Source organism: Syngnathoides biaculeatus, chromosome 9 (genome assembly GCF_019802595.1).
Source record: "Syngnathoides biaculeatus isolate LvHL_M chromosome 9, ASM1980259v1, whole genome shotgun sequence".
Lineage (NCBI taxonomy): Eukaryota > Metazoa > Chordata > Actinopteri > Syngnathiformes > Syngnathidae > Syngnathoides > Syngnathoides biaculeatus.
In genome coordinates this window covers 7,241,488-7,260,999 of record NC_084648.1, presented here as the reverse complement: position 1 = coordinate 7,260,999, position 19,512 = coordinate 7,241,488, and the positions used below count along the sequence as shown (strand labels likewise).

Sequence of the window (19,512 nt, the reverse complement as noted above, 5' to 3'; positions counted from 1 at the left end):
TGCAGGTGTGGAGGCAGGAGTGGAAGTGGGTCAGACCAGGGTGTTCGTGTCCCACGGGGGGTGCAGAGAGGGGCTGAACTTGAAGGTGGGCTCCCTTTATCTCATCATTGGCCCCAAGGAGGACCAGTGGGATGTTGACGCCGACAACAACAGGTATGCAAGGAGGGTTGAAATGTGGGTAAATGTAGCATTTATTTCGGGGACTGTTTGGAAGTAAAAAGTAAAAATACTTTTTGGAGTTGTTATTAATCGCTAGTTTAGAGCATTTTGGAAACGTTATCTTGATAGGATAAAAGTGAAGGCGATGTTCACTTGCTCTTAAACAGCTTCAAGGAACACGCAACTTTTTTTGAAGGTCAACTATTTTATATAGTTTTGCTTAAAGGGGAAATCCAGTGCTTTGGATCAACAATGTGTCCAATAGATCATGTAATATGTACCCTATTTTGATAATGTGATGTTAAATCCTCTCTTATTTAAGAGTGTTTTGAGAAGATTTTTCTCGACTATTACGAATTTTCAGGGGCGCTGCCATTTTCCCGAGTCACATGACCTTTGGGCGAAATGTCGCGGAGTCTGACTACTCGGAGGCCTACGCGTGACATAAGTGCATAAACAAAGGGCCCCGGAGCTCCGGGCCGGCAGCAGCGGATGGTTCTTCGGACGCGAATGACGTGGAGTCTGACGAGCGAGCTCCGGGGGCAGGCCATGAATCGAGCTTCCAGGCTGCGGAGGCCGTTAGCCCCAGACGCCGAAGGTGGGCTAAAGGCCTCTGCCGCTGCTGAAGTTCGGCTAATGGCCTCCGCTACCTGGAAGCTCGGCTAACGGCCACCGCCACCGGAGCTCGCTCGTCAGCCTCCGCGTCATTCCTGTCCAAAGAACCCTCTGCGGCTGCCGGCCCGAAGCTCCCGGGGGCTTTTGTTTGCGCACTTATGTCACGCGTAGGCCTCCGAGTAGTCAGACTCCGCGACATTCCGCCTGAAGAACCATCCAAATATTCAACATTAATTACAGCCACAGGTTCAAATCTGTATGGAAGTATTCCTCGGTCTTCCCAATCAACCGATACTACTATTTCTTCCTCAGATGAGGATAAATACGAGAAATCGGTGCTGGGCATTAATGGTGTCCCATGTAATTGAGCCTTTGTTGTGGCACAGTACATGTCAAATCCGTGCATGTAGGTCGTGTGACTCGCGAAAATGGCAGTGCCCCTGAAAATTCGTAATTGTCGATAAAGATCTTCTCACATCACTATTAAATGAGAGAGGATTTAACATCACATTGTAAAAATAGGGTTCATATTACACGACCTAGTGGATACACTGTTGATGCAAAGCACTGGATTTCCCCTTTAATCACGCCAAGTTGTCCAAACAGTTAACCACATTTAATAATTCGCCTGTTCAAAGTTTGTTTGGGTGGGGGAAACGTACCCTCTGTAATTTGCTGAAAATGTTACTGATTGGAAATTTTCCTGCTACCTGGTGACATCTCAGAGCCAAGCAAACAATTGACAGAACAAACCAACAACAGACATACATTGTGTGTGTGTTGTGTACATAAGTACCGAGTTGAATCTGTCCCTTATTTTTTTTCTCCAGGATTTAAATCAGTACTTCTATCCCCCCCTCACTAACATCTCTATCTCAGAGTGCGAGTATGTAAGCCAATTTTGGTGTATTTCTGGTGTGTCAGGTTCGTGTACACGTTGGGGGCGGGCACGTGGGTGGAGCGCTGGCCGTCGCCCGACGACTGCGCCGCCGCTCTCCTGCAGGACAAATGCGCCAAGTTGAAGGCCGCCGCCACAGAACTCTCGCTCAATGGCTGCCGCTTGTGAGACGCTTTCTGTTCTGTATGAGCATACGTCAGTTGGACTTTTGGTCTCTTCCCTTGTTTGGAAGTGAGGGTTTTTTTTTTTTCAAAACAGGAAGTACATAATGCCGACTTATGATCCTCTTTCTTTACAATAAAAGTCCTCGAACATGGTTGTCATATATTAAGGTAATTAAAACAGAATCAGTTTGATATGCATACAGTGTACACATATACACTGAATATGAAGTTTGAATGTTCAAATGTTCAAAATCATTTTTCGTGACAAACGAGAAAACCAACCTAAATTCTTTCGAAACTTTTTCCATCATTCATGTGACCTAGACTCTGTAGAACTCAATTTCAAAGAAGAAGAGAGCAGTAGTAAAAATAACCAACTGCGATAACGTGGTTGCGCAAGTGTTCACACCATCTTTTAACAGGGAGGTGGGCGTGTTCAGAATTAACCAATTACATTCAAATTTAACAAACACAAACACAAGTGCCACTGTTGAAAGTGCCTCCAGTTGCTCAAAACAACCCTCAGCTATTCTAGTTTGCGTTTCCTGATATGTATTTGCTTCATTAGTTACCTACTTACAGTTACTTGGTTACTTTTACATCCTCAATTTACATATAGTTACTTACTTAGTTGCAAAGTGGTGACGTGGCTATGTTCAGAATTAACCAAAAACCTTTTAACATGTCAAATGGGGGTCAGCTCACAAATGTCACCACTTAGGTTGCTGAAGTTCAGATGTTGTAGTAGTCTTTTTTTTTTGTTGCCATTTTTAGATCATTTTGAAATTTTTGAAGTCATTGAAATGGAAAAAAGGAAGTCTGTTCCAGGGTCAAAATGACACCACAGCAAAAACTTTCTTCGTTGTATGGGATATATTTTAACATTAACGTTCATACCTGACATTCAAGCATTAAAAAAAAGAAGTGGCACATTGTTCAGATTCAAACATAAAAAATCAAAAATACGGCCATTCAACTGTAGAAATAATGTAAGCTCTTGGAAAAAAAAACAAATCGGTCTTTCAAATAAAAAAAAGTTATCATTGCAAAATATGCATTCAAAAATATGATAATCATCCCCCACTCAATTTTAACATGCATTTCAATGATAATAAACATGGGGAAAGTTAAAAAAGAAAAAATTACCAGCATTTCTATATGCAAGACTGTATATACTGTATAAAGACTTAATACAACGCAATTTATCAACTAATTAATGATGTGGGGAAAAAAGTCAAGCACAATGAGTTCAGATCTTGTTTTTCTGCACTGTGGCGCACAGTACGGACACGTCGGGTTCCGCTCGAGCCTTTGGCCTGTAGATGGAAAGACCATAGGCCATCGTCAGGTAGTACAATAGAACCGAAGCCATGCTATGTGATGAAAGTGATACAATTCAGACTTGGGAATGATTTGGAGCCTCCTGTTATGACACACATGGCCACCCAATTTTCTCTATCAGTAAAACTGCTGCCAGGGGCTATTCGCCCCCCCCCCCCCCCCCCCACACACACACACACACTGATTTTTCCACCGGGCACTAGAGAGGGAATAGGCTCAAAAAGGCTGCTTCAACCCAAAGTGGATGACTTCCTGGTTAATTTTATCCATGGGTCATTTTTTTGGTGTGTATCCTGTTATGAGAGAATTGTTCACTGAATTTCATGTAGTTCGGTGAAACTAGTGCCTGAGGCTTTTTTTAAATGATTATTTTTATAGATTTCACTCTCAAAGTGCCTGCTTCAACCCAAAATAGCCAACTTCCTGTTTAATTTCCGGCATTGGACTAATTTTTGTTCATCCTTTCACGCTAGATATTTCCACTCATTTTCATGTTGAATTTCATTCGTTTCAGGAGCAATTTTTTTTCCCCAAAAATTTCTCAGGGTATGATTGAGGGAATTCGCCCAAAATGGCTGCTTCAAACCAAATTAGCAGATGTCCTGTTCAATTTCAGAAAAGAAAGAAAGACTTCTTTCTCATGCCTCTTGACAAGATAAATGTCCACCCAATTTCTTGTCGGCTCCTGAGGAAATGCGGCCAAAATGGCTGCTCAAGACCAAACTAGTTGACTTCCTGTTCAATTTAGAGCTTGGGCCCTTAGGACTTTGTGTGCGCTGTTATAAGTCTTGTGTCCACCCAATTTTTTATGTTGATATGTGAATCGAGTGTTGAGGGAAGATATGTGTGAAAACATTTTCCATAGTGCAGTAATAGATGATATATGGGGGACTCGTGTTGGATTCAGACGGATATTAGGATATCTGTGTCGATTTTAAGAGGCTCATAAGAGTCATTAGAATGGGCAAAAAAAAAGGACAAAAGAAGGATGGTGAGCTCACCTTGAGGCTCGGCTGTCACTGCAACTGACCGTTGTCCTGGTACCGATTCGCGTTGGCGTATGTGGGAGCGTTTTTGGAGAATGTCACCACGGAGTAGACCAGCTCGTGTTGATGATTCCCATCACTGTCTGCACTTGCCGTTTGCTGAGCGGAGTTTGAAAGATTTTTCTCAATCTTCACTTTTATGTGCTGTATTTTGTACTTTTTTTATTTTTTGTTTTTTTGCATTTTTAAAAAACATGTTTCCACAGTTTTAAAAATAGATGTATTTTTAGAAATTTTGTTGTTACTTAACAATTTTCTCAAAGTAAAACTTTATTTTTTTCAAAAGATTTTGAGCAATTTTTTTGGAATTAATATAGAATTATCATTGTCTGATATTTTCAACTTAAAAAACATTCTAAACCTTTTAAAACTTAAGAGCTTACAAATATTCAATATTTTTGACAGTCTTAACAATTTTAGCATTTAATAAAGCAATTTTAATGCAGTTTTAAACATGCCAGCTAACCTTATTTTCCATTTTTTATCCTGACCATTTATGTTGAAACATTTTTGGAAAATATTTGTAAATGCTCATATTTAATAGAGTAAGAAATTAGATTTTTAATATTTTACAACTTATAATAAAATGTCTAAAATTTTGTAACATTTTTAACAGTAACAGTTTTACTTTTTTGTGTAATAATTATCTCCTTTTTTAATATTTAAAATTTTGGTGAAAACTCCTTCATAGTCCTGAGGACCGGGGTTCAAATCCCTGCCCCGTCTGTGTGGAGTTTCCATGTTCTCCCCCTTCCTACGTAGGTTATAATATTTTTAAAAAATTCCCAACAGATATATTTGTAAATCTATTTTTTTTTTTTGAGATCTTGAATTTTTTAAACATTTTTTGGGACCATTAGACAACTGTGTTTTACATTCAGCACTTAAAACACAAATGTTTTTCTCACCTGAGCTTCAGACTGTGTTGTGTGCTTTGATGCAATCTTTTTCCTACAAAAAGAAACAACAGCAACCGCAATCAACCATTTTAACAAGAGAAATACATTTTTATTATACTTTTGTTATATTTGTTTTCATAATTGAATCAATATGAAATAATCTATTTTATATAATTTTTTAATCACATTTCTTACCAATTTATATTTCCAGATGTTTTTATCTATTGATCAAATTTATCATTTTTACCATGAAAAAAAATTTATGAATTAAAATTTTGATTTCCCATTTTTACTACTTAAAATGTGCAATTTTGTCCATCCATCCATCCAGTCATCCATCCATCTATCTTCTACCACTTTTCCGGGTTGGGTTGTGGGGGAAGTAGCTTCAGCAGGGATACCCAGACTTCTCTTTCCCCAGCCACTTCGTCCAGCTCTTCTGGAGGGATTCCGAGGCATTCCCAGCCCAGGTATTCCCTCTTCACCATGTCCCGGGTCATGCCCGGGGTCTCTTTCGGGTGGGATGTGTCCAGTAAACCTCACCAGAGAGGCACCCAGGAGACATCTGGATCAGATAGCCCTGCCACCTCATCTGCCTCCTCTCAACACTGAGTCCCTCCCAGATGATTGAACTTCTCACCCAAACTCTAAGGGAGAGCCCGGAGACCCTGCAGAGGAAACTCATTTTGGCCGCTTGTATCCGGAATCTTGATCATTTGGTCACAACCCACAGCTCGTGCCCATAGGTGAGGGTTGGAACGTAGAACAGAACTGGTAAATTGAGAGCTTTGCCTTTCAACTCAGCTCCCTCTTTACATACAAAGTCTGCATCACTGCAGACGCTGTACCTATTCGCCTGTCGATTTTCCCGCTCCATTCTTCCCTCACTCTTGAATAAGACCCCAAGATACTTGAACTACTCCACTTGGGGCAGGATATCATCCCCGACCTGGAGAGGGAACGCCACCCTTTTCCGACTGAAGACCAAGGCCTCAGATTTGGAGGTGCTGATTCTCATCCGAGCCGCTTCACACTGTACACTGCTCCAGTGAGCGTTGGAGGTCACGGCTTGATGAAGCCAACAGAACCACATCACCTGCGAAGAGCAGAGTCCAACTCTCACTTGAAACAAGTCCGACTTATTGCCGGCAATGTGGAGCAAACTCTTACACTGGTCGTACAGGAACCGAACAGCCCAGATCAGGGGGTTCTATACTCCATATCCCCAAAGAACCGACCACTTTCTTCCCAATCACAACCTTCCCGGTCTCAGTCATTGCCCACATGGGCATTGAAGTCCCCACACAGAATAATGGAGTGCCCAGAGGAAGCCCTCTCCAGCATTCCCTCTAAGGACTCCAAAAAAAGTGGGTACTCTGAACTGTTTGGTGGATAGGCACAAACAACAGTCAGTACCTGTCCCTCCAAAAGAACACAAAGTGAGGCTACCCTTTCATCCACCTGGGTGAACCTTAACAAACAGGCGCCGAGCCAGGGAGCAATAAATACACCCACACATTCTCGGCGCCTCTCACCATGGGTAACTCCAGAGAGAAACAGAGTTAAACCCCACTCGAGAGGACTGGTAACAGAGCCCAAGCAGTGTGTTCAGGTAAGTCCAACTATCTAGCCTGAACTTCTCGGCCTCAAGCACCAGCTCAGGCTCCTTCCCTGCCAGAATTGTGTCATTTCATGTAGCTAGAGCTAGTTTCTGTAACATGGGATAGGATCACCAAGGTCCCTGCCTTCGGCTACCGCCCAGGTCACATTGCACCCGACCACGATGGCCCTTCTCACAGGTGGTGAGCCCATGGGAAGGGGCACCAGGCACTCACCTTCGTGCCCCAAGAAGGGGGACCCCGGTGGCCCAAGTCCAGGCAAGGGAAAACTGAATCCATCGATTTTTCTCCTCATAGGGGTGTATGGAGCCATACGTTGTCTGGTCCCTCACCTAAAACTTGTTTGCAATGGATGACCCTACCAGTGGTGTGAAGCCCCAGGCAACTTGGGTCCTAGGATCATCGGGAAACACAAATCCTCCCACCCCAATAAGGTGACGGCTTGAGGAAGATTTTTGCAAAAACAGTTTGAAGTATATTTTCCCAAGGAAAAAAATGACCTGAGCATGTAGATGGTGACGAGAAGCAAGATGAGCAGTACAACTGACGTCACGCAACCGATGGTTGCCGCCTTCAGGGGACCTGAGGAAGGGGAACATTGAAGCGACCAGACGGACGCAGAAGAAACACCTTGGAGACGTGACAATGACTTACGAGTCTCTGTGTAAAGCCGGTGGGTGGCGTTGGTGCTCCCCAAGGTGTTCCGGGCCTCACAGCGATACTCGCCGTCGTGGTGCAGTTGGTAATCGCTGATGTTGAAGACTGCCTGTGTGGATTTGGGTGACTCCTCGTTGTCCTTGTACCAAATGTAGTCAGCGTTGGGGTTAGCGTCACTGCTGCATGTCAAAATGACCGAAGAACCCACGGTGACGGAACTGGAGGGGCTCGCAGAGATGTTCACATGCCGAGGACCATCTGGAAAGAACACTTTTAATGTAGTTCCAATTTTTTTTGCGTAAAAAAGAAAAAAAATCACTTCAATTGTTTAAAACCTTATTGAAATTTGTAACATTTTTATATTATTCATAATTTTAACAATTCAGATCAGGTTTTTATCAAGTTATAAAGCTTCATTATACACTACACAAAAAATGAATTGAGCCATTTTATAGTTATTTACATATTTTCATGTCTATCATATTTGACATTTTTACAATTTTGAATATTTTAGCAACAACAAAAGCTAATTGGTTGGTTTGAAGCATTTTAAAACATCCTTATCATATTCAACATTTTAACATTACAGTATTTAACAAGAAATGTATGTATTAAAAATTTATTTTTTTCACCATTTGTTATACTATAATAAACACTTGGGACAATTTAATTTCATTGAATGTTGAGTTACTGATTTGTCAATTGTTTCAACATTGTTTTTTCATATTTAGCATTTCAACACTTATTTTTTGTGACTTATTTTAATGAAACACAGGAACAAGTAATTTTAAAAATCCATTTTAAAGATTTTTTTTCCCCCAAACTATTCTATTTTACTTTTGAAGTAATTTATATTTCAGTTTTGCAGTTTCTTCAATTTACATTTTTAATGTTTTCACATAACTTTTGGAAGATTTAATCTCTTGTTGAAAAATGACATTTGACATTTTCCTTTAAAACAGTTTTATCACTTTGAACATTTCTACTTTAAAAAAAAAAAACAAAAAAAACAATTACACTTCTTAGCTGGTTATCGTCACAAGGGCCACGAGAGTGCTGGAGCCGATCCCAGTTGTCGCTGGGCAGGAGGTAGCGTACGCCCTGAACTGGTTGCCAGCCAATCGGAGATGGAGACAGACAATCGTCCCAGTCACAATCATCACCTTGGGGCAATTGAGAGTGTCCAATTAATGTTGCACGTTTTTGGGATGTGGAAGGAAACCGCATCCACAGGGAGAACATGCAAACTCTACACATGCGGGGCCGGGATTTAAACCCTTGTCGTCAGAACTGTGAGGCCAACGCTCTCCAGCTGCACCACCGGGCCTCCCCTAAACGTAATGATCAACCTTTAATCAACTTCCTGCTTAGCCCACCCTTGTAGCAATGCAGGAGCCAATCATGTTGAAGCGGAGCAACTCTTGCCGAGAAAGGCCGTGGGATTTCCAGCAATGTCTGTGAAATGAGACGTTCCCTTTCCAGACATGTCGTCTTTGGTAAATGTTTTTTGTTTTTTTGTAAAAGGGTTTCTGCATTTGCATTTGTTTTCTAAACCCCAAAACGTTTTTTGTTTGCTTACTCAAATGTAAAAGTGATTTAGCTTTTGTTCATGTCTTTTAGAATATTTGTTTCCTTTTTTTCCCCCTGAAATATAAGTATTTCAGAATTTGTTGTATTCCAGGCCAGTTTGTAAAGGTCTGCAATATTCTGAGAAAAATAAATCACTTTTTACCAACAGCAGTGCATGATATGTATGAACGGTGACAAATAAAATCGTCTGTTACTCTGCATCAATTTTCTCTTACAAGGAACGACTGCTCCTGCATGACAACCACCAAGTAGAGACAAGACTAACGAGGTATCGGTAATTTTTGGTACAATCGTGATCACATTACTTTTTTTTTTACAAGGTTCTGCATGCACGGTTGATTTATTTCACACATCATATTCATCGTATCGTGTCAAGTTGTGATGAATGTTTTAACATATTTGACAAAAGTGCTTTTTTGTTTGTTAAAAAATTCTAACTCCCATTTTAAGTGAGGGGAAAAAAGATTAAATGTATGTTCTGTAGGGTTCAATGGTGAAGATTGACTTGGGCTGTCGAAACTTTCAAAATGATTTTGGTTCCTATTCTGAAAATCCACACTGACTTCAGGACTTACATTGAACATTTATGAACATCTGCGAGGATGTGAAATTTCCATATACATTTGAAGAGTTTGTTTTCAAAACGCGACACAGGCATTTTTTTCAGATTTACGAAACTCGCGCCAAAATTATTATTATTATTTTTATTAATTTTGTCGCGAGTTTCGTAAATCTGAAAAAAAATGCCTATGTCGTGTTTTGAAAACAAACTCTTCATTTAGAACCTTGCAATAGAAGCTTCCCGCATTTTTTGAGCGGATGGAAATGAAACTGTAATTTCTTTCTGCTCCCTGCAGCACAATTTTTTTTGTCCTTGTACCAGGTGTAGCTAGCGGCTGGGTAAGCGTCACAGGTGCAGGTCAGACTCACTGACTGGCCCTCCTGGATGTCCTGTGGTGGACTCAGCCTCAAAACAGAACACTTTGGAGCATCTGAGGAAGATAACATTGGACTTACTGGTGAGCAGCTCATTTACACCTGTACGGCAAACCCCCGTTTATCATCGCGGATATGTTTTGACTTTGTTGTTGTTTGAAAATGATTGATTCAGAGCAATAGCGACTGGTTTGGTTTTCTTTTGTTCTCTTGCCTCTTCTTATTCCGCATAATTATTTGGAATATCTTCCAGTGAACCTCGCTGGTGCCCCCATGCTGTGGCACAACTCTAAATTCAGAATTGCCTCTAGACTGTAAGAAACCCATCCATTCATTTTTTTTAATCCTCACAAGGGTCACGAGAGTGCTGGAGCCTATCCCAACTGTCATTGGGCAAGAGGTGGGGGGTACACCCTGAACTGGTTTCCAGCCAATCGCAGGGCAGATGGAGACAGACAATAGTCGCTGTCACAATCATCACTTAGGGGCAATTTAGAGTTTTGAATTCATGTCTTTTTTCGGGGATGTGGGAGGAAACCGGAGTGCCCGTAGAAAATGGTGAGAACATGCAAGCTCCACACAGGTGGGGCCGGGATTTTAACCCTTGTTCTCGCAACTGTGAGGCCATGACTCTAACCAAGTGTGTCACCGTGCCGCCACTGTAAGAAACTATAAAAACAAAAGGAAGATTATGAATCTGCAATATAACGGGGAAACACTGAACTGTACTCACATTTCACATCAATCATGACAGATTGCGACGTCCGCTTCCCAAGGTCATTCTCCACAACACAAAAATACTCTGCTGAGTCTGAAGACTGAATGGGGGTGAAGACCAGTTCTGGTCTGGTCCCCAAAGCTTGTTGACCTGAAGGCCTTATCTTCTTGTACCAATGTTGTCGATATGATGTCTGAATGTCAGTTCTGCAGGTCAGAGTCAATGAGTGACCCTCCAGGATCTCACCTCGATCACTCAGCTGCACCCTGGGGGCTTTCAGAGCATCTGGAGGAGAAGATGGAGGAGAAAGTCAGTCTGAGGAGAGGAGACCTCCACTGAAGTCCAACAATCTGAAACATGTCGAACTCGCTTGACTGAATCCGGACATCCAGTGGGAAATGGTGATAAATTTCTACTCCAGTCTTGCAGGTGGCACTCATACTCTTAACACGGCTCCTTCTGGTGGGTCACTGCCCCCAATGGGCTTGAGCGCAAGCAGACTGTTATGTCTGACGTGACCAAGTTAAACAAATACCTAAATAGTTTAGGTTACTACTCTCGATAAATCAACCAATTGTTTAAAAAAGTAAACTCTAAATTTTGGATGCTTAACTTTTTATTTTATTTCATTATTTAGAATAAACATGTTAGACAAACATTCATTGAGTCAAATTAATACAGAGTTCTAAAAACATTTTAATGAAACAGTTTTAGGTATAAAACAATTTAGTGAATGAAATTAAGCATATAAAAATCTCACACAAGCGAGAAGAGACGCTGAGGGGATATCCTTGGACAGCACAGGTGACATAGTCTCCAGGATTTAAACGCATTCTGAGCTGTTTCGTCCTCTGTGTTTCTGTGCAATCAAACTGAACTCCATTCTTCATCAAGCAGAAAGACAAAACAGCTGCCGGCCTGCAGCTCGTGTGACATGACAGCCAAGCGGACACATGAGAATCTTCCACTTGGACGTCTACCACCTGCATCTGCACAGCTGGAGGGAAGAGGAGCAAAAAGGTGGGTCTCGGACCGGGATGCTCTTTAGAATTTAAGTCCAGAGACTGGTTTGACCAGTTTAAAACCTTGCATGTGTTGCAAAGCATCATAAAGAAAGAATTCTTTGGACGTTTGGTTGTGTCAGTGAATCACAGCCTTGAGACAGAAATTCCACATTCATTTTAAGACCACCATATTGACTTTGGTTCGCAAACTGGACCTCCATGTTGAATTTGAGATTCAGAGTGGACCTTCTTTTCAAATTTGTTTTCAACCTAGACATTTTACTCTGTGGTTCAAAAACTAGGACTCAATTTGGACTTTGGGACTTACAGTGAAGAAAATAAGTATTTCAACACCCTGCGATATTGCAAGTTCTACCACTAAGAAATCATGGAGGAGTCTGAAATTTTCATCGAAGGGGCATGTCCACTGTGAGAGCAATAATCTAAAAAGAAAAATCCAGAAATCAAAATGTATGATTTCTTTTAACGATTTTTTTGGGTGATACAGGTGCAAATAAGTATATGAACACCTGTCTATCAGCTAGAATTCTGACCCTCAAAGACCTGTTATACCACCTTTAAAAGTCCACCTCCACTACATGTATTATCCTGAATCAGATGCACCCGTGTGAGGTCATTAGTTGTATAGACACCTGTCCACAACCATACAATAAGTAAGAGTCAAACTTGTAACATGGCCAAGACCAAAGAGCTGTCCACAGACACCAGAGACAAAAATTTACAACTCCACACGGCTGGAAAGGGCTACGGAAAAATTGCCATGCAGTTTGGTGAAAAAAGGTCCACTGTTGGAGCAATCATTAGAAAATGGAAGAAGCAAAACATGATAGTCATTCTCAATCGGAGTGGAGTCCCATGCAATATATAACCTCGTGGGGTCTCAATGATCCTTAGAAAGGTGAGGAATCAGCCCAGGAATACACGACAGGACTTGACTTCAATGACCTGAAAAGAGCCAGGACCACCGTTTCCAAGGTGACTGTTGGTAATACACAAAGACGTCATGGTTTGAAATCATGCATGGCACGGAACGTTCCCCTGCTTAAACCAGCACATGTCAAGGCCCGTCTTAGGTTTGCCAATGACTATTTGCATGATCCATAGGAGTCATGGGAAAAAGTTTTGTGGTCAGATGAGACCAAAATTGAACTTTTTGGTCATAATTCCACTAATCGTGTTTGGAGGGAGACGAATGATGAGTTCCATCCAAAGAACACCATCCCTACTGTGAAGCATGGGGGTGGTAGCGTCACGCTTTGGGGGTGTTTTTCTGCAGATGGGACAGGACGACTGCGTTGTATTAATGAGAACATGACCGCGGGCATGTAGTGTGAGATTTTGGGGAACACCTTCTTTCCCTCACTCAGAGCATTGTCGTGGCTGGGTCTTTCAGCATGACAATGACCAAAAGCCCACAGCCAGGAAAACCAAGGAGTGGCTTCATAAGAAGCATATCAAGGTTCTGGCATGGCCTAGCCAGTCTCCAGTCCTAAACCTAAGAGAAAATCTTTGGAGGGAGCTGAAACTCCGTGTTTCTCAGCAACAGCCCAGAAACCTGTATGACCTCGAGAAGATCTGTGTGGAAGTACCAAAATCCCTCCTGCAGTGTCTGCAAACCTGGTGAAAAACTACAGGAAATGTTTAACCTCTGTAATTGCAAACAAAGGTTACTATACCACATATTAACATTGGTTTTCTCAGGTGTTCAAATACTTATTTGTAGCTGTATCACACAAATAAATCGTAAACAAATCATACATTGTGATTTCTGGATTTTTCTTTTCGATGATCTCTCTCACAGTGGGCATGCACGTACGATGTAAATTTCAGACCCCTCCAAGATTTCCAAGTGGGAGAACTTGCAATATATGTTCAAACACTTATTTTCTTCACTGTTCGATGGACCACCACATGAGCTTTGAGCCCTAAACTCGACCCCCGGCTTCACTTTGGCCCTCATGGTTGGCCTATGCCTTGATTTTGATATCCAAACTGGTTCTCTACATTGACTTTGGGACTCACACGTGACCTCAGGGTAGAGTTTGGACCTAAATTGGAAATCCATATTGGACTTTGGAGCTGACAGTGACAGTATCAAAATAAGGTAAACTCCATGCTCCATATGATTGGCTTTAAGTGTGGATATTGACTTCACATGTTGCCGCAAACGAAGAATGCTAACATTTGGGGTTATCAATGGCTGAGAAGCTTTTAGGGATGTGACAAATATTATGATCTTCTCTGGTAAGTTGTCTCTTTGGCATGTATAGTAAATACCTGAAATTAAAAGCTAAACTTGTGATGTATTATTTTAAACTTTCAATGCTAAACCTAAATGTTGGCAAATACTACGATTCACTTACCTGTGATTGTCAAAGTAGTTCCGGGTAAAGTACTTTTCCATTCAAAATTGCTTGTGATGAATTTGAAGCGATACTCAGCAGAATCGCTCTCAGTCACGTTTTTAATTCTCAGAGTTGATTGTCCGTACGGTGCTGATGGGTATTCAACACGATCTTGGTAGTGATTGTCCAACTGGAGATTCCGAGGTGGAGAGGGATTTGTCTCTGCTCTGAACCAGAATTTGGTCTCGATGTTCCAGTTCCAGTTGGTTCCGTAAATGCAATTAATGTCCACTGACGAGCCTTTAAGGGCGCAGATGTTTCTGTTGTGGTAACGGACAATGTTACATCTGTTGGCCCAACCTGAAAGATTGAACAAGCACCTCAGCATTAGAGTTGGCGAGGAACAAAGTCTTAAAAACTGCTCTGGCAGGAGTCAACTCACACACTGGAGGAGATAAAAGCTGCTGATTTCCTCTTACAGCACAGGAGTAGCTGTGTTTGGAGTAATATCCAGGTTTGTACTTTTGGGAGTTTTCATTTTGGATTTCCCGTCCGTTCTCATACCAGAGGTATGAAGGAGAAGACCCCAGCTTGCACTCGGTCTCACAACTCAGAGTTTTGCCCTGATTGTTTTCCTCTGGAACTACTCTGAGATCTACGACCGTGTAGAACAAATTGAGATCAAATGTCAAAGCACATTTATTTCAATGGAAATGTGTGAAAGCTCATTTCCACCAAGCAGAATTTTGTTTGTCAATGTTTGTGTTTTCATTGTCAAAATTTGTGAACTGTTCCCAAATGAAGTGTGACCCGCATGATTATTTGTTCCGGAGTTGTTATGAGTGTCTGTTTTCTCTTTTTTCTCCTTGTCTTTATTTTCCTTTTTACGTACTTTCTTTATTACTTCTGTACTTTATTACATCGTCAGGGGTGGATCTTTCTGGAACTTCGAGAAGTGCTTATTTAAGGACCACGATGACTTTTCGACATGGCTTCTTACAACCATCGGGGCTTAACGAGTAACGAGTTGCTTTCTTCCACCTTGCCTTCTGCCTTTCGTCTTTTGGACATTTCTGGAACATTTGCTGTGAATAACATTCAACTACTTGGAGATTTGTTCGGACTGTAGTGACTATACGTTCTTTGGCTTGTTCGGTCGTGTTACACGTAACTAAACTCTTTTTGTGTTAGGGTGTGATTGTATTGTGTTGTATTATATTGTGTGTTATTAAATTGTCTTAAATGAAATACAACTGCTTTGTAGTATCTTGCTGTTTTGACCAAGGGGATTAATTCGAAATTCACACGTAACAAAATCGTAACAGAGGCTAAACCGTTTTAGAGCAGCAACTTGGATTGGTTGCCAGTGTCATACTTCTTATCAAAAGCCGTTTTTTCAAACACAGAGTGGGTTCACAAAGGCATCCTACAAAAATATATCACACCAGACACATCTGATGATCAATTTGTGAAAAAGAATGTAAAAAAACAAAAACAAAAAAATGACCCTGGGCTGGTCGCTGGCCAATCCCGGGGCACAGAAGGACAAATGAGCATTCGTACTCACATTTAAAAAACTGGGCAATTTTCAATGAACTCAACATGTAGGTGGAGTACCCGCAGAAAACCCAGTCAAGCATGGCGAGAATATGCAAACTCCACGCAGGAAGTCCCAAGCCCAGATTCAAACCCTAAACCTCACACTTGCGAAGAACACTTTGCTGTCACAGTTTTGTGATTCATTCATCCATCCATCCATTTTCTGAGCCGATTATCCTCACAAGGGCTGCGGCAGTGCTAAAGCCAATCCCAACTGCCAACGGGCAGCAGGCAGAGTACACCCTGAACTGGTTGCCAGCCAATCGCAGGGCACATGGAGACAGACAACAGTCGCACTACCAATATAACCTAGGGGCAATTTAAAGTCTCGAAAGTCCCTGGTCCTCAGAACTGTGAGGCCAACGCTCTCCAGCTGATCCACGGTGCCGCCAATTTTGTGATTAGTCTTGAAAAATCAAATTTTCTCTTAAGATCGTTGTTCTAAATAAAATACAAATTTTTGCATAATAAGACCAATAATTGTGTTGAAAATAAAATGATCTGTAATGATGTATTTTTAATTTGAAATATGAAAATTTCTCAACAGTATTGGAATTGTTGTAAGATTATATACAGGATGATTGAGTTAAAAAATATGACTTATGAAAGGATAACTTTTCTTTCAATATGATTTTAAAACAATATTGATGAAGATGCATTTTGATGGAAAAATTCAACCTTTGTGCAACATCATTCCATTTTTTTTCCCAATATGTTTGATTTCAGTGTGTGTTTAAGGGGATACCAAAGATTCAAAAATGTAATTTTCTCCTCAAAATGTGATTGCCTTTGTTGAATATTTTTAAATATATATTTTTCTAATACATTCTATTATTGTGAGACTACATTTTGTGTGAACATTTTGTGACTTCTCCCACACACGAGACTTTGGGGAGAGGGGCAGAGCAGTGGTTTCAAGCTCTTCCTGCTTGGTGGCTACGAGCTTTTAGTGAGTATCGATACCATTGACAGTCAGATTGACTCCAGGCATGACAGTGTAGCTTCCCCCAGGCAGGTTTGTTACAAATCTGAACTTGTACACGCCCGCGTCGCTTTCTCTCAGCTCTCTGATTGACAAGGTGCACTGTTTGCCAACACAGTTAAAGTCCAGACGACCAGAGTACTCGGGGTCTAAGCTGAGATCTTCAGGTTGATAATCAGAAACTTTTGTGAACCACAACCTCTTCTCAACGTTTGTCTGTTGGCCGTCCTTTCCTTTCGGGTACCGGAAGGAGCAGTTGAGCGTGACTGTGCTTCCTGTCAGGCCACAGACGGTTTTCTTGTCATAATAGCCCCCCCAGGGACTTGTCTCCAATCCGTGGAAGACTGAAACACATTTTCAAAATAACATGGAAATTAACTCGTGGAATATCATGTTCTTTTTATTTTTTTTATTAATTTTTATATGTGTGGATGATTCTGGAAAAATAATACACAGAACTTTTTCTTAATATTGACACCCAAAGGTCCAGTGAACCTCTCTCTCTCAGCTCTTACCCATCACTACACTTCCCCACGGAACCTGCAGTCGACTGATTCAAGTCTCCTCACTGTCCTTGTCGCCATCAGGTGAACTTTCAGGCGTGGAACTACAACCCGTGGAAATTCGGCATTCACCAACATCGGCTATTTTCAACTCGGCAATGAAACAGCTCTTGTTTATCTTTGGCACCTACTTTGGTTTTTCTCTGTTCTTGTCGTCAACTTGTTGTGATTGACTTTCTTTTTTGTATAACGGATCCTTGTGATTATTATTATTTCTGGTCCAGATTCAATTTTTGGAAGCAATCTAACTGCAATATCCATCCATTCATTCATTTTCTTTTGCCGCTTATCCTCACGATGGTCGCGGGGAATGCTGGAGGCTATCCGAGCTGTCAATGGGCAGGAGGCAGGGTACACCGTGAACTGGTTGCCAGCCAATCGCAGGGCACCTGGAGACAGACAACAGTCGCACTCACAATCACACCTAGGGGCAATTTGGAATGTCCAATTAATGTTGCATGTTTTTTGGGATGTGGGAGGAAACCAGAGTGCCCAGACGAAACAGGCGGGGCCAGGATTGAACCCGGGACCTCCGAACTTTGAGGCTAACAATTTACCAACTGCGCCACCATGCCGCCCCAACTGCAATATGTTCAAGTATATTATTCTGACACGACAGTCATGCACCTTTTTCATATTTGTTCTGTTTGTGCAGCAATGTATTACATTTAAATGCGTGAATACACTTTCCACTGTTAAAAAAAAGACAAAATGGCCAAATGTTTCTTTCTTTTGCTTTCTTTACAAACTTTTGTCGCAGATTGTCTACATTACCTACTGGTTTTCACTCACCCAAAGTACCCTTTTATTATGGGTTGTTATTTTATGATGATCCAGCAGCAGAGTCAATATAGAAAACAAAAGTAAATTGAACACTTTAAATCCTTCAAATGTTGTCAGATTTGTTGGGTTTATGTCAAAGTATATTTCAAACCTAATCTAGATTCCAAAATATGGAGGCAATCTAAAAGTAATGTAAAAGCACAATAAATGGCTGATATGCAGGACAATTTTGAAATGCACTTTGATTTGTGTTTATGTCAAACTTGATTTTAAACCAGAGCTGATGCAAATTACACATTTGGAAGCAATGTAACATCCAATCCCACTGAATTCAAAGCGTTATGACGTGTCTGGTGAACGTCATTCGATTTGTGCGTTTGATAAAAGTGTTTTAATCCAAATTTTACATTTCTTGATGTTGTTCTCTCATGGGACACACTGTCACATCCTGACGGTTCAATCAGTATTCGTATTCGTAATACATGCTGTAGACAATTGCACGACTTATCACTTGAAACTGCTCCCTTTGCACAATTATCATTGCACTGGTCTATAATAGTGAACCGCAGACATGTCAGGGTACTCAGTACAAGGTTTAACATAATGTGGGGCGTTGACGCACTCTCAACTGTTCTAAATGAAGAAGATTCTTCACCTTGTACATCTGTGACTCTTATAAGGAATCGTGTAGTTCCTCGTAACTGGATGTCTCGTGTTCTTTGTTCTCATTAGTTTGTTTGTTTTTTATTCTGAACATCGTCGCACCAGGGCAGCACTGACTGCCGGGGACAAATTCCGTGTGTTTTGTTAGATACTTAGCCATTAAGGCTTTTTCTCATTTGGATTCTCTCTGACTGATCTTTGAATGATTAAAATCATCGAGAAGACTTTTATGGCAGGAAGTGAAGGAAACCACTCGTATTACTGAGCAGAAAACCGCATGTGAACTACTCTAGTATGTCGCTTTAAAGATCCTCAATTTCTGTGTTGTCTCATCCCCGGAGAAAATAAACTTGTTTTTTTGAATGGCATGTGTGCAGTATGTTGTTGTTGATAACGTAGATGATAAAAAGTAGAAAAAACAGCATTTGAAGTTGTGCAAATTCAGTCACTCTAACCAATGTAAAAATATAGACGAGGTTGTACCTTGTACGCAGAAGAGAAAGATGGCAAATATGGTCCGGCTCATATTTCCTGTGCATGTGATTTTAATGCTCACCGCTCTTCACCGTCGTCGTCTCTGAATGAAAAAAATTCTGAGAGCGAGAGGTGACATTCTTCCTCTTTCCTTAGATAAGCATGATCACACTTTCACTGTTTAAAAAAAATAAAAAAAAAAAGTTAATCAACAAACGCTTCTTGGTTTTACTTTTTTCACACACTTTTTTTCCCAGACTACATTTCTACAAAAGTGCACTTTTGGAATGACATGTTCCCACTTTGCTATGACTGTTTGGACACATAAATGACTGAATGCGTGAAAGCATGACCAAATGTAGATTGTAATCTTTCTAAAATTTACAAATTATAAAGATGAAGCTATTGATATGACATGCGTAAAACCTGAAGAATG

The 19,512-nt window shown here is 41.0% G+C and overlaps 3 protein-coding genes and 1 long non-coding RNA gene across 4 annotated transcripts in view; 2 read left to right on the top strand and 2 right to left on the bottom strand.

Annotated features, from left to right (window-relative positions):
* The window catches only part of LOC133506502 (complement C3-like), a 37,266-nt gene extending 35,324 nt beyond the window's left edge, over positions 1-1,942 (top strand). Inside the window, exons 43-44 of the mRNA XM_061830715.1 lie at positions 6-153; positions 1,699-1,942. Coding sequence (XP_061686699.1) covers positions 6-153; positions 1,699-1,840 — 290 coding nt within the window. The 3' untranslated portion in view covers positions 1,841-1,942. The remainder of the gene's footprint in view (positions 1-5; positions 154-1,698) is intronic.
* Positions 1,943-2,625: 683 nt separating this feature from the next.
* The window catches only part of LOC133506409 (sialoadhesin-like), a 42,191-nt gene continuing 25,304 nt past the window's right edge, over positions 2,626-19,512 (bottom strand). Inside the window, 3 exon segments of the mRNA XM_061830527.1 lie at positions 2,626-3,152; positions 4,179-4,322; positions 5,132-5,174. Of these exon segments, the coding sequence (XP_061686511.1) occupies positions 4,194-4,322; positions 5,132-5,174 (172 nt within the window). The 3' untranslated portion in view covers positions 2,626-3,152; positions 4,179-4,193.
* LOC133506408 (protein turtle-like) lies at positions 7,494-14,529 on the bottom strand. The gene is made up of 5 exons (XM_061830525.1): positions 14,031-14,529; positions 11,403-11,639; positions 10,658-10,927; positions 9,919-9,980; positions 7,494-7,656 (listed from the first exon to the last, which is right to left on the bottom strand). Exons 1-5 carry the CDS (start codon positions 14,398-14,400, stop codon positions 7,639-7,641), a joined length of 957 nt encoding a protein of 318 aa, XP_061686509.1. The 5' UTR covers positions 14,401-14,529; the 3' UTR covers positions 7,494-7,638.
* LOC133506410 (uncharacterized) lies at positions 10,852-17,334 on the top strand. Its single transcript, XR_009796489.1, has 3 exons — positions 10,852-11,043; positions 11,540-11,662; positions 17,078-17,334. It is a non-coding gene; the product is annotated as an uncharacterized LOC133506410 (long non-coding RNA).

Coding starts and splice junctions, on each gene's coding strand:
- LOC133506408 (XM_061830525.1), bottom strand. CDS start 14,400: ATGCTGAGGTGCTTGTTCAATCTTTCAGGTTGGGCCAACAGATGTAAC. Junction 10,928..11,402: donor CAGCGTCTCTTCTCGCTTGT/GTGAGATTTTTA, acceptor CTTCTCCTCCAG/ATGCTCTGAAAGCCCCCAGG. Junction 9,981..10,657: donor TGTCATGATTGATGTGAAAT/GTGAGTACAGTT, acceptor TATCTTCCTCAG/ATGCTCCAAAGTGTTCTGTT.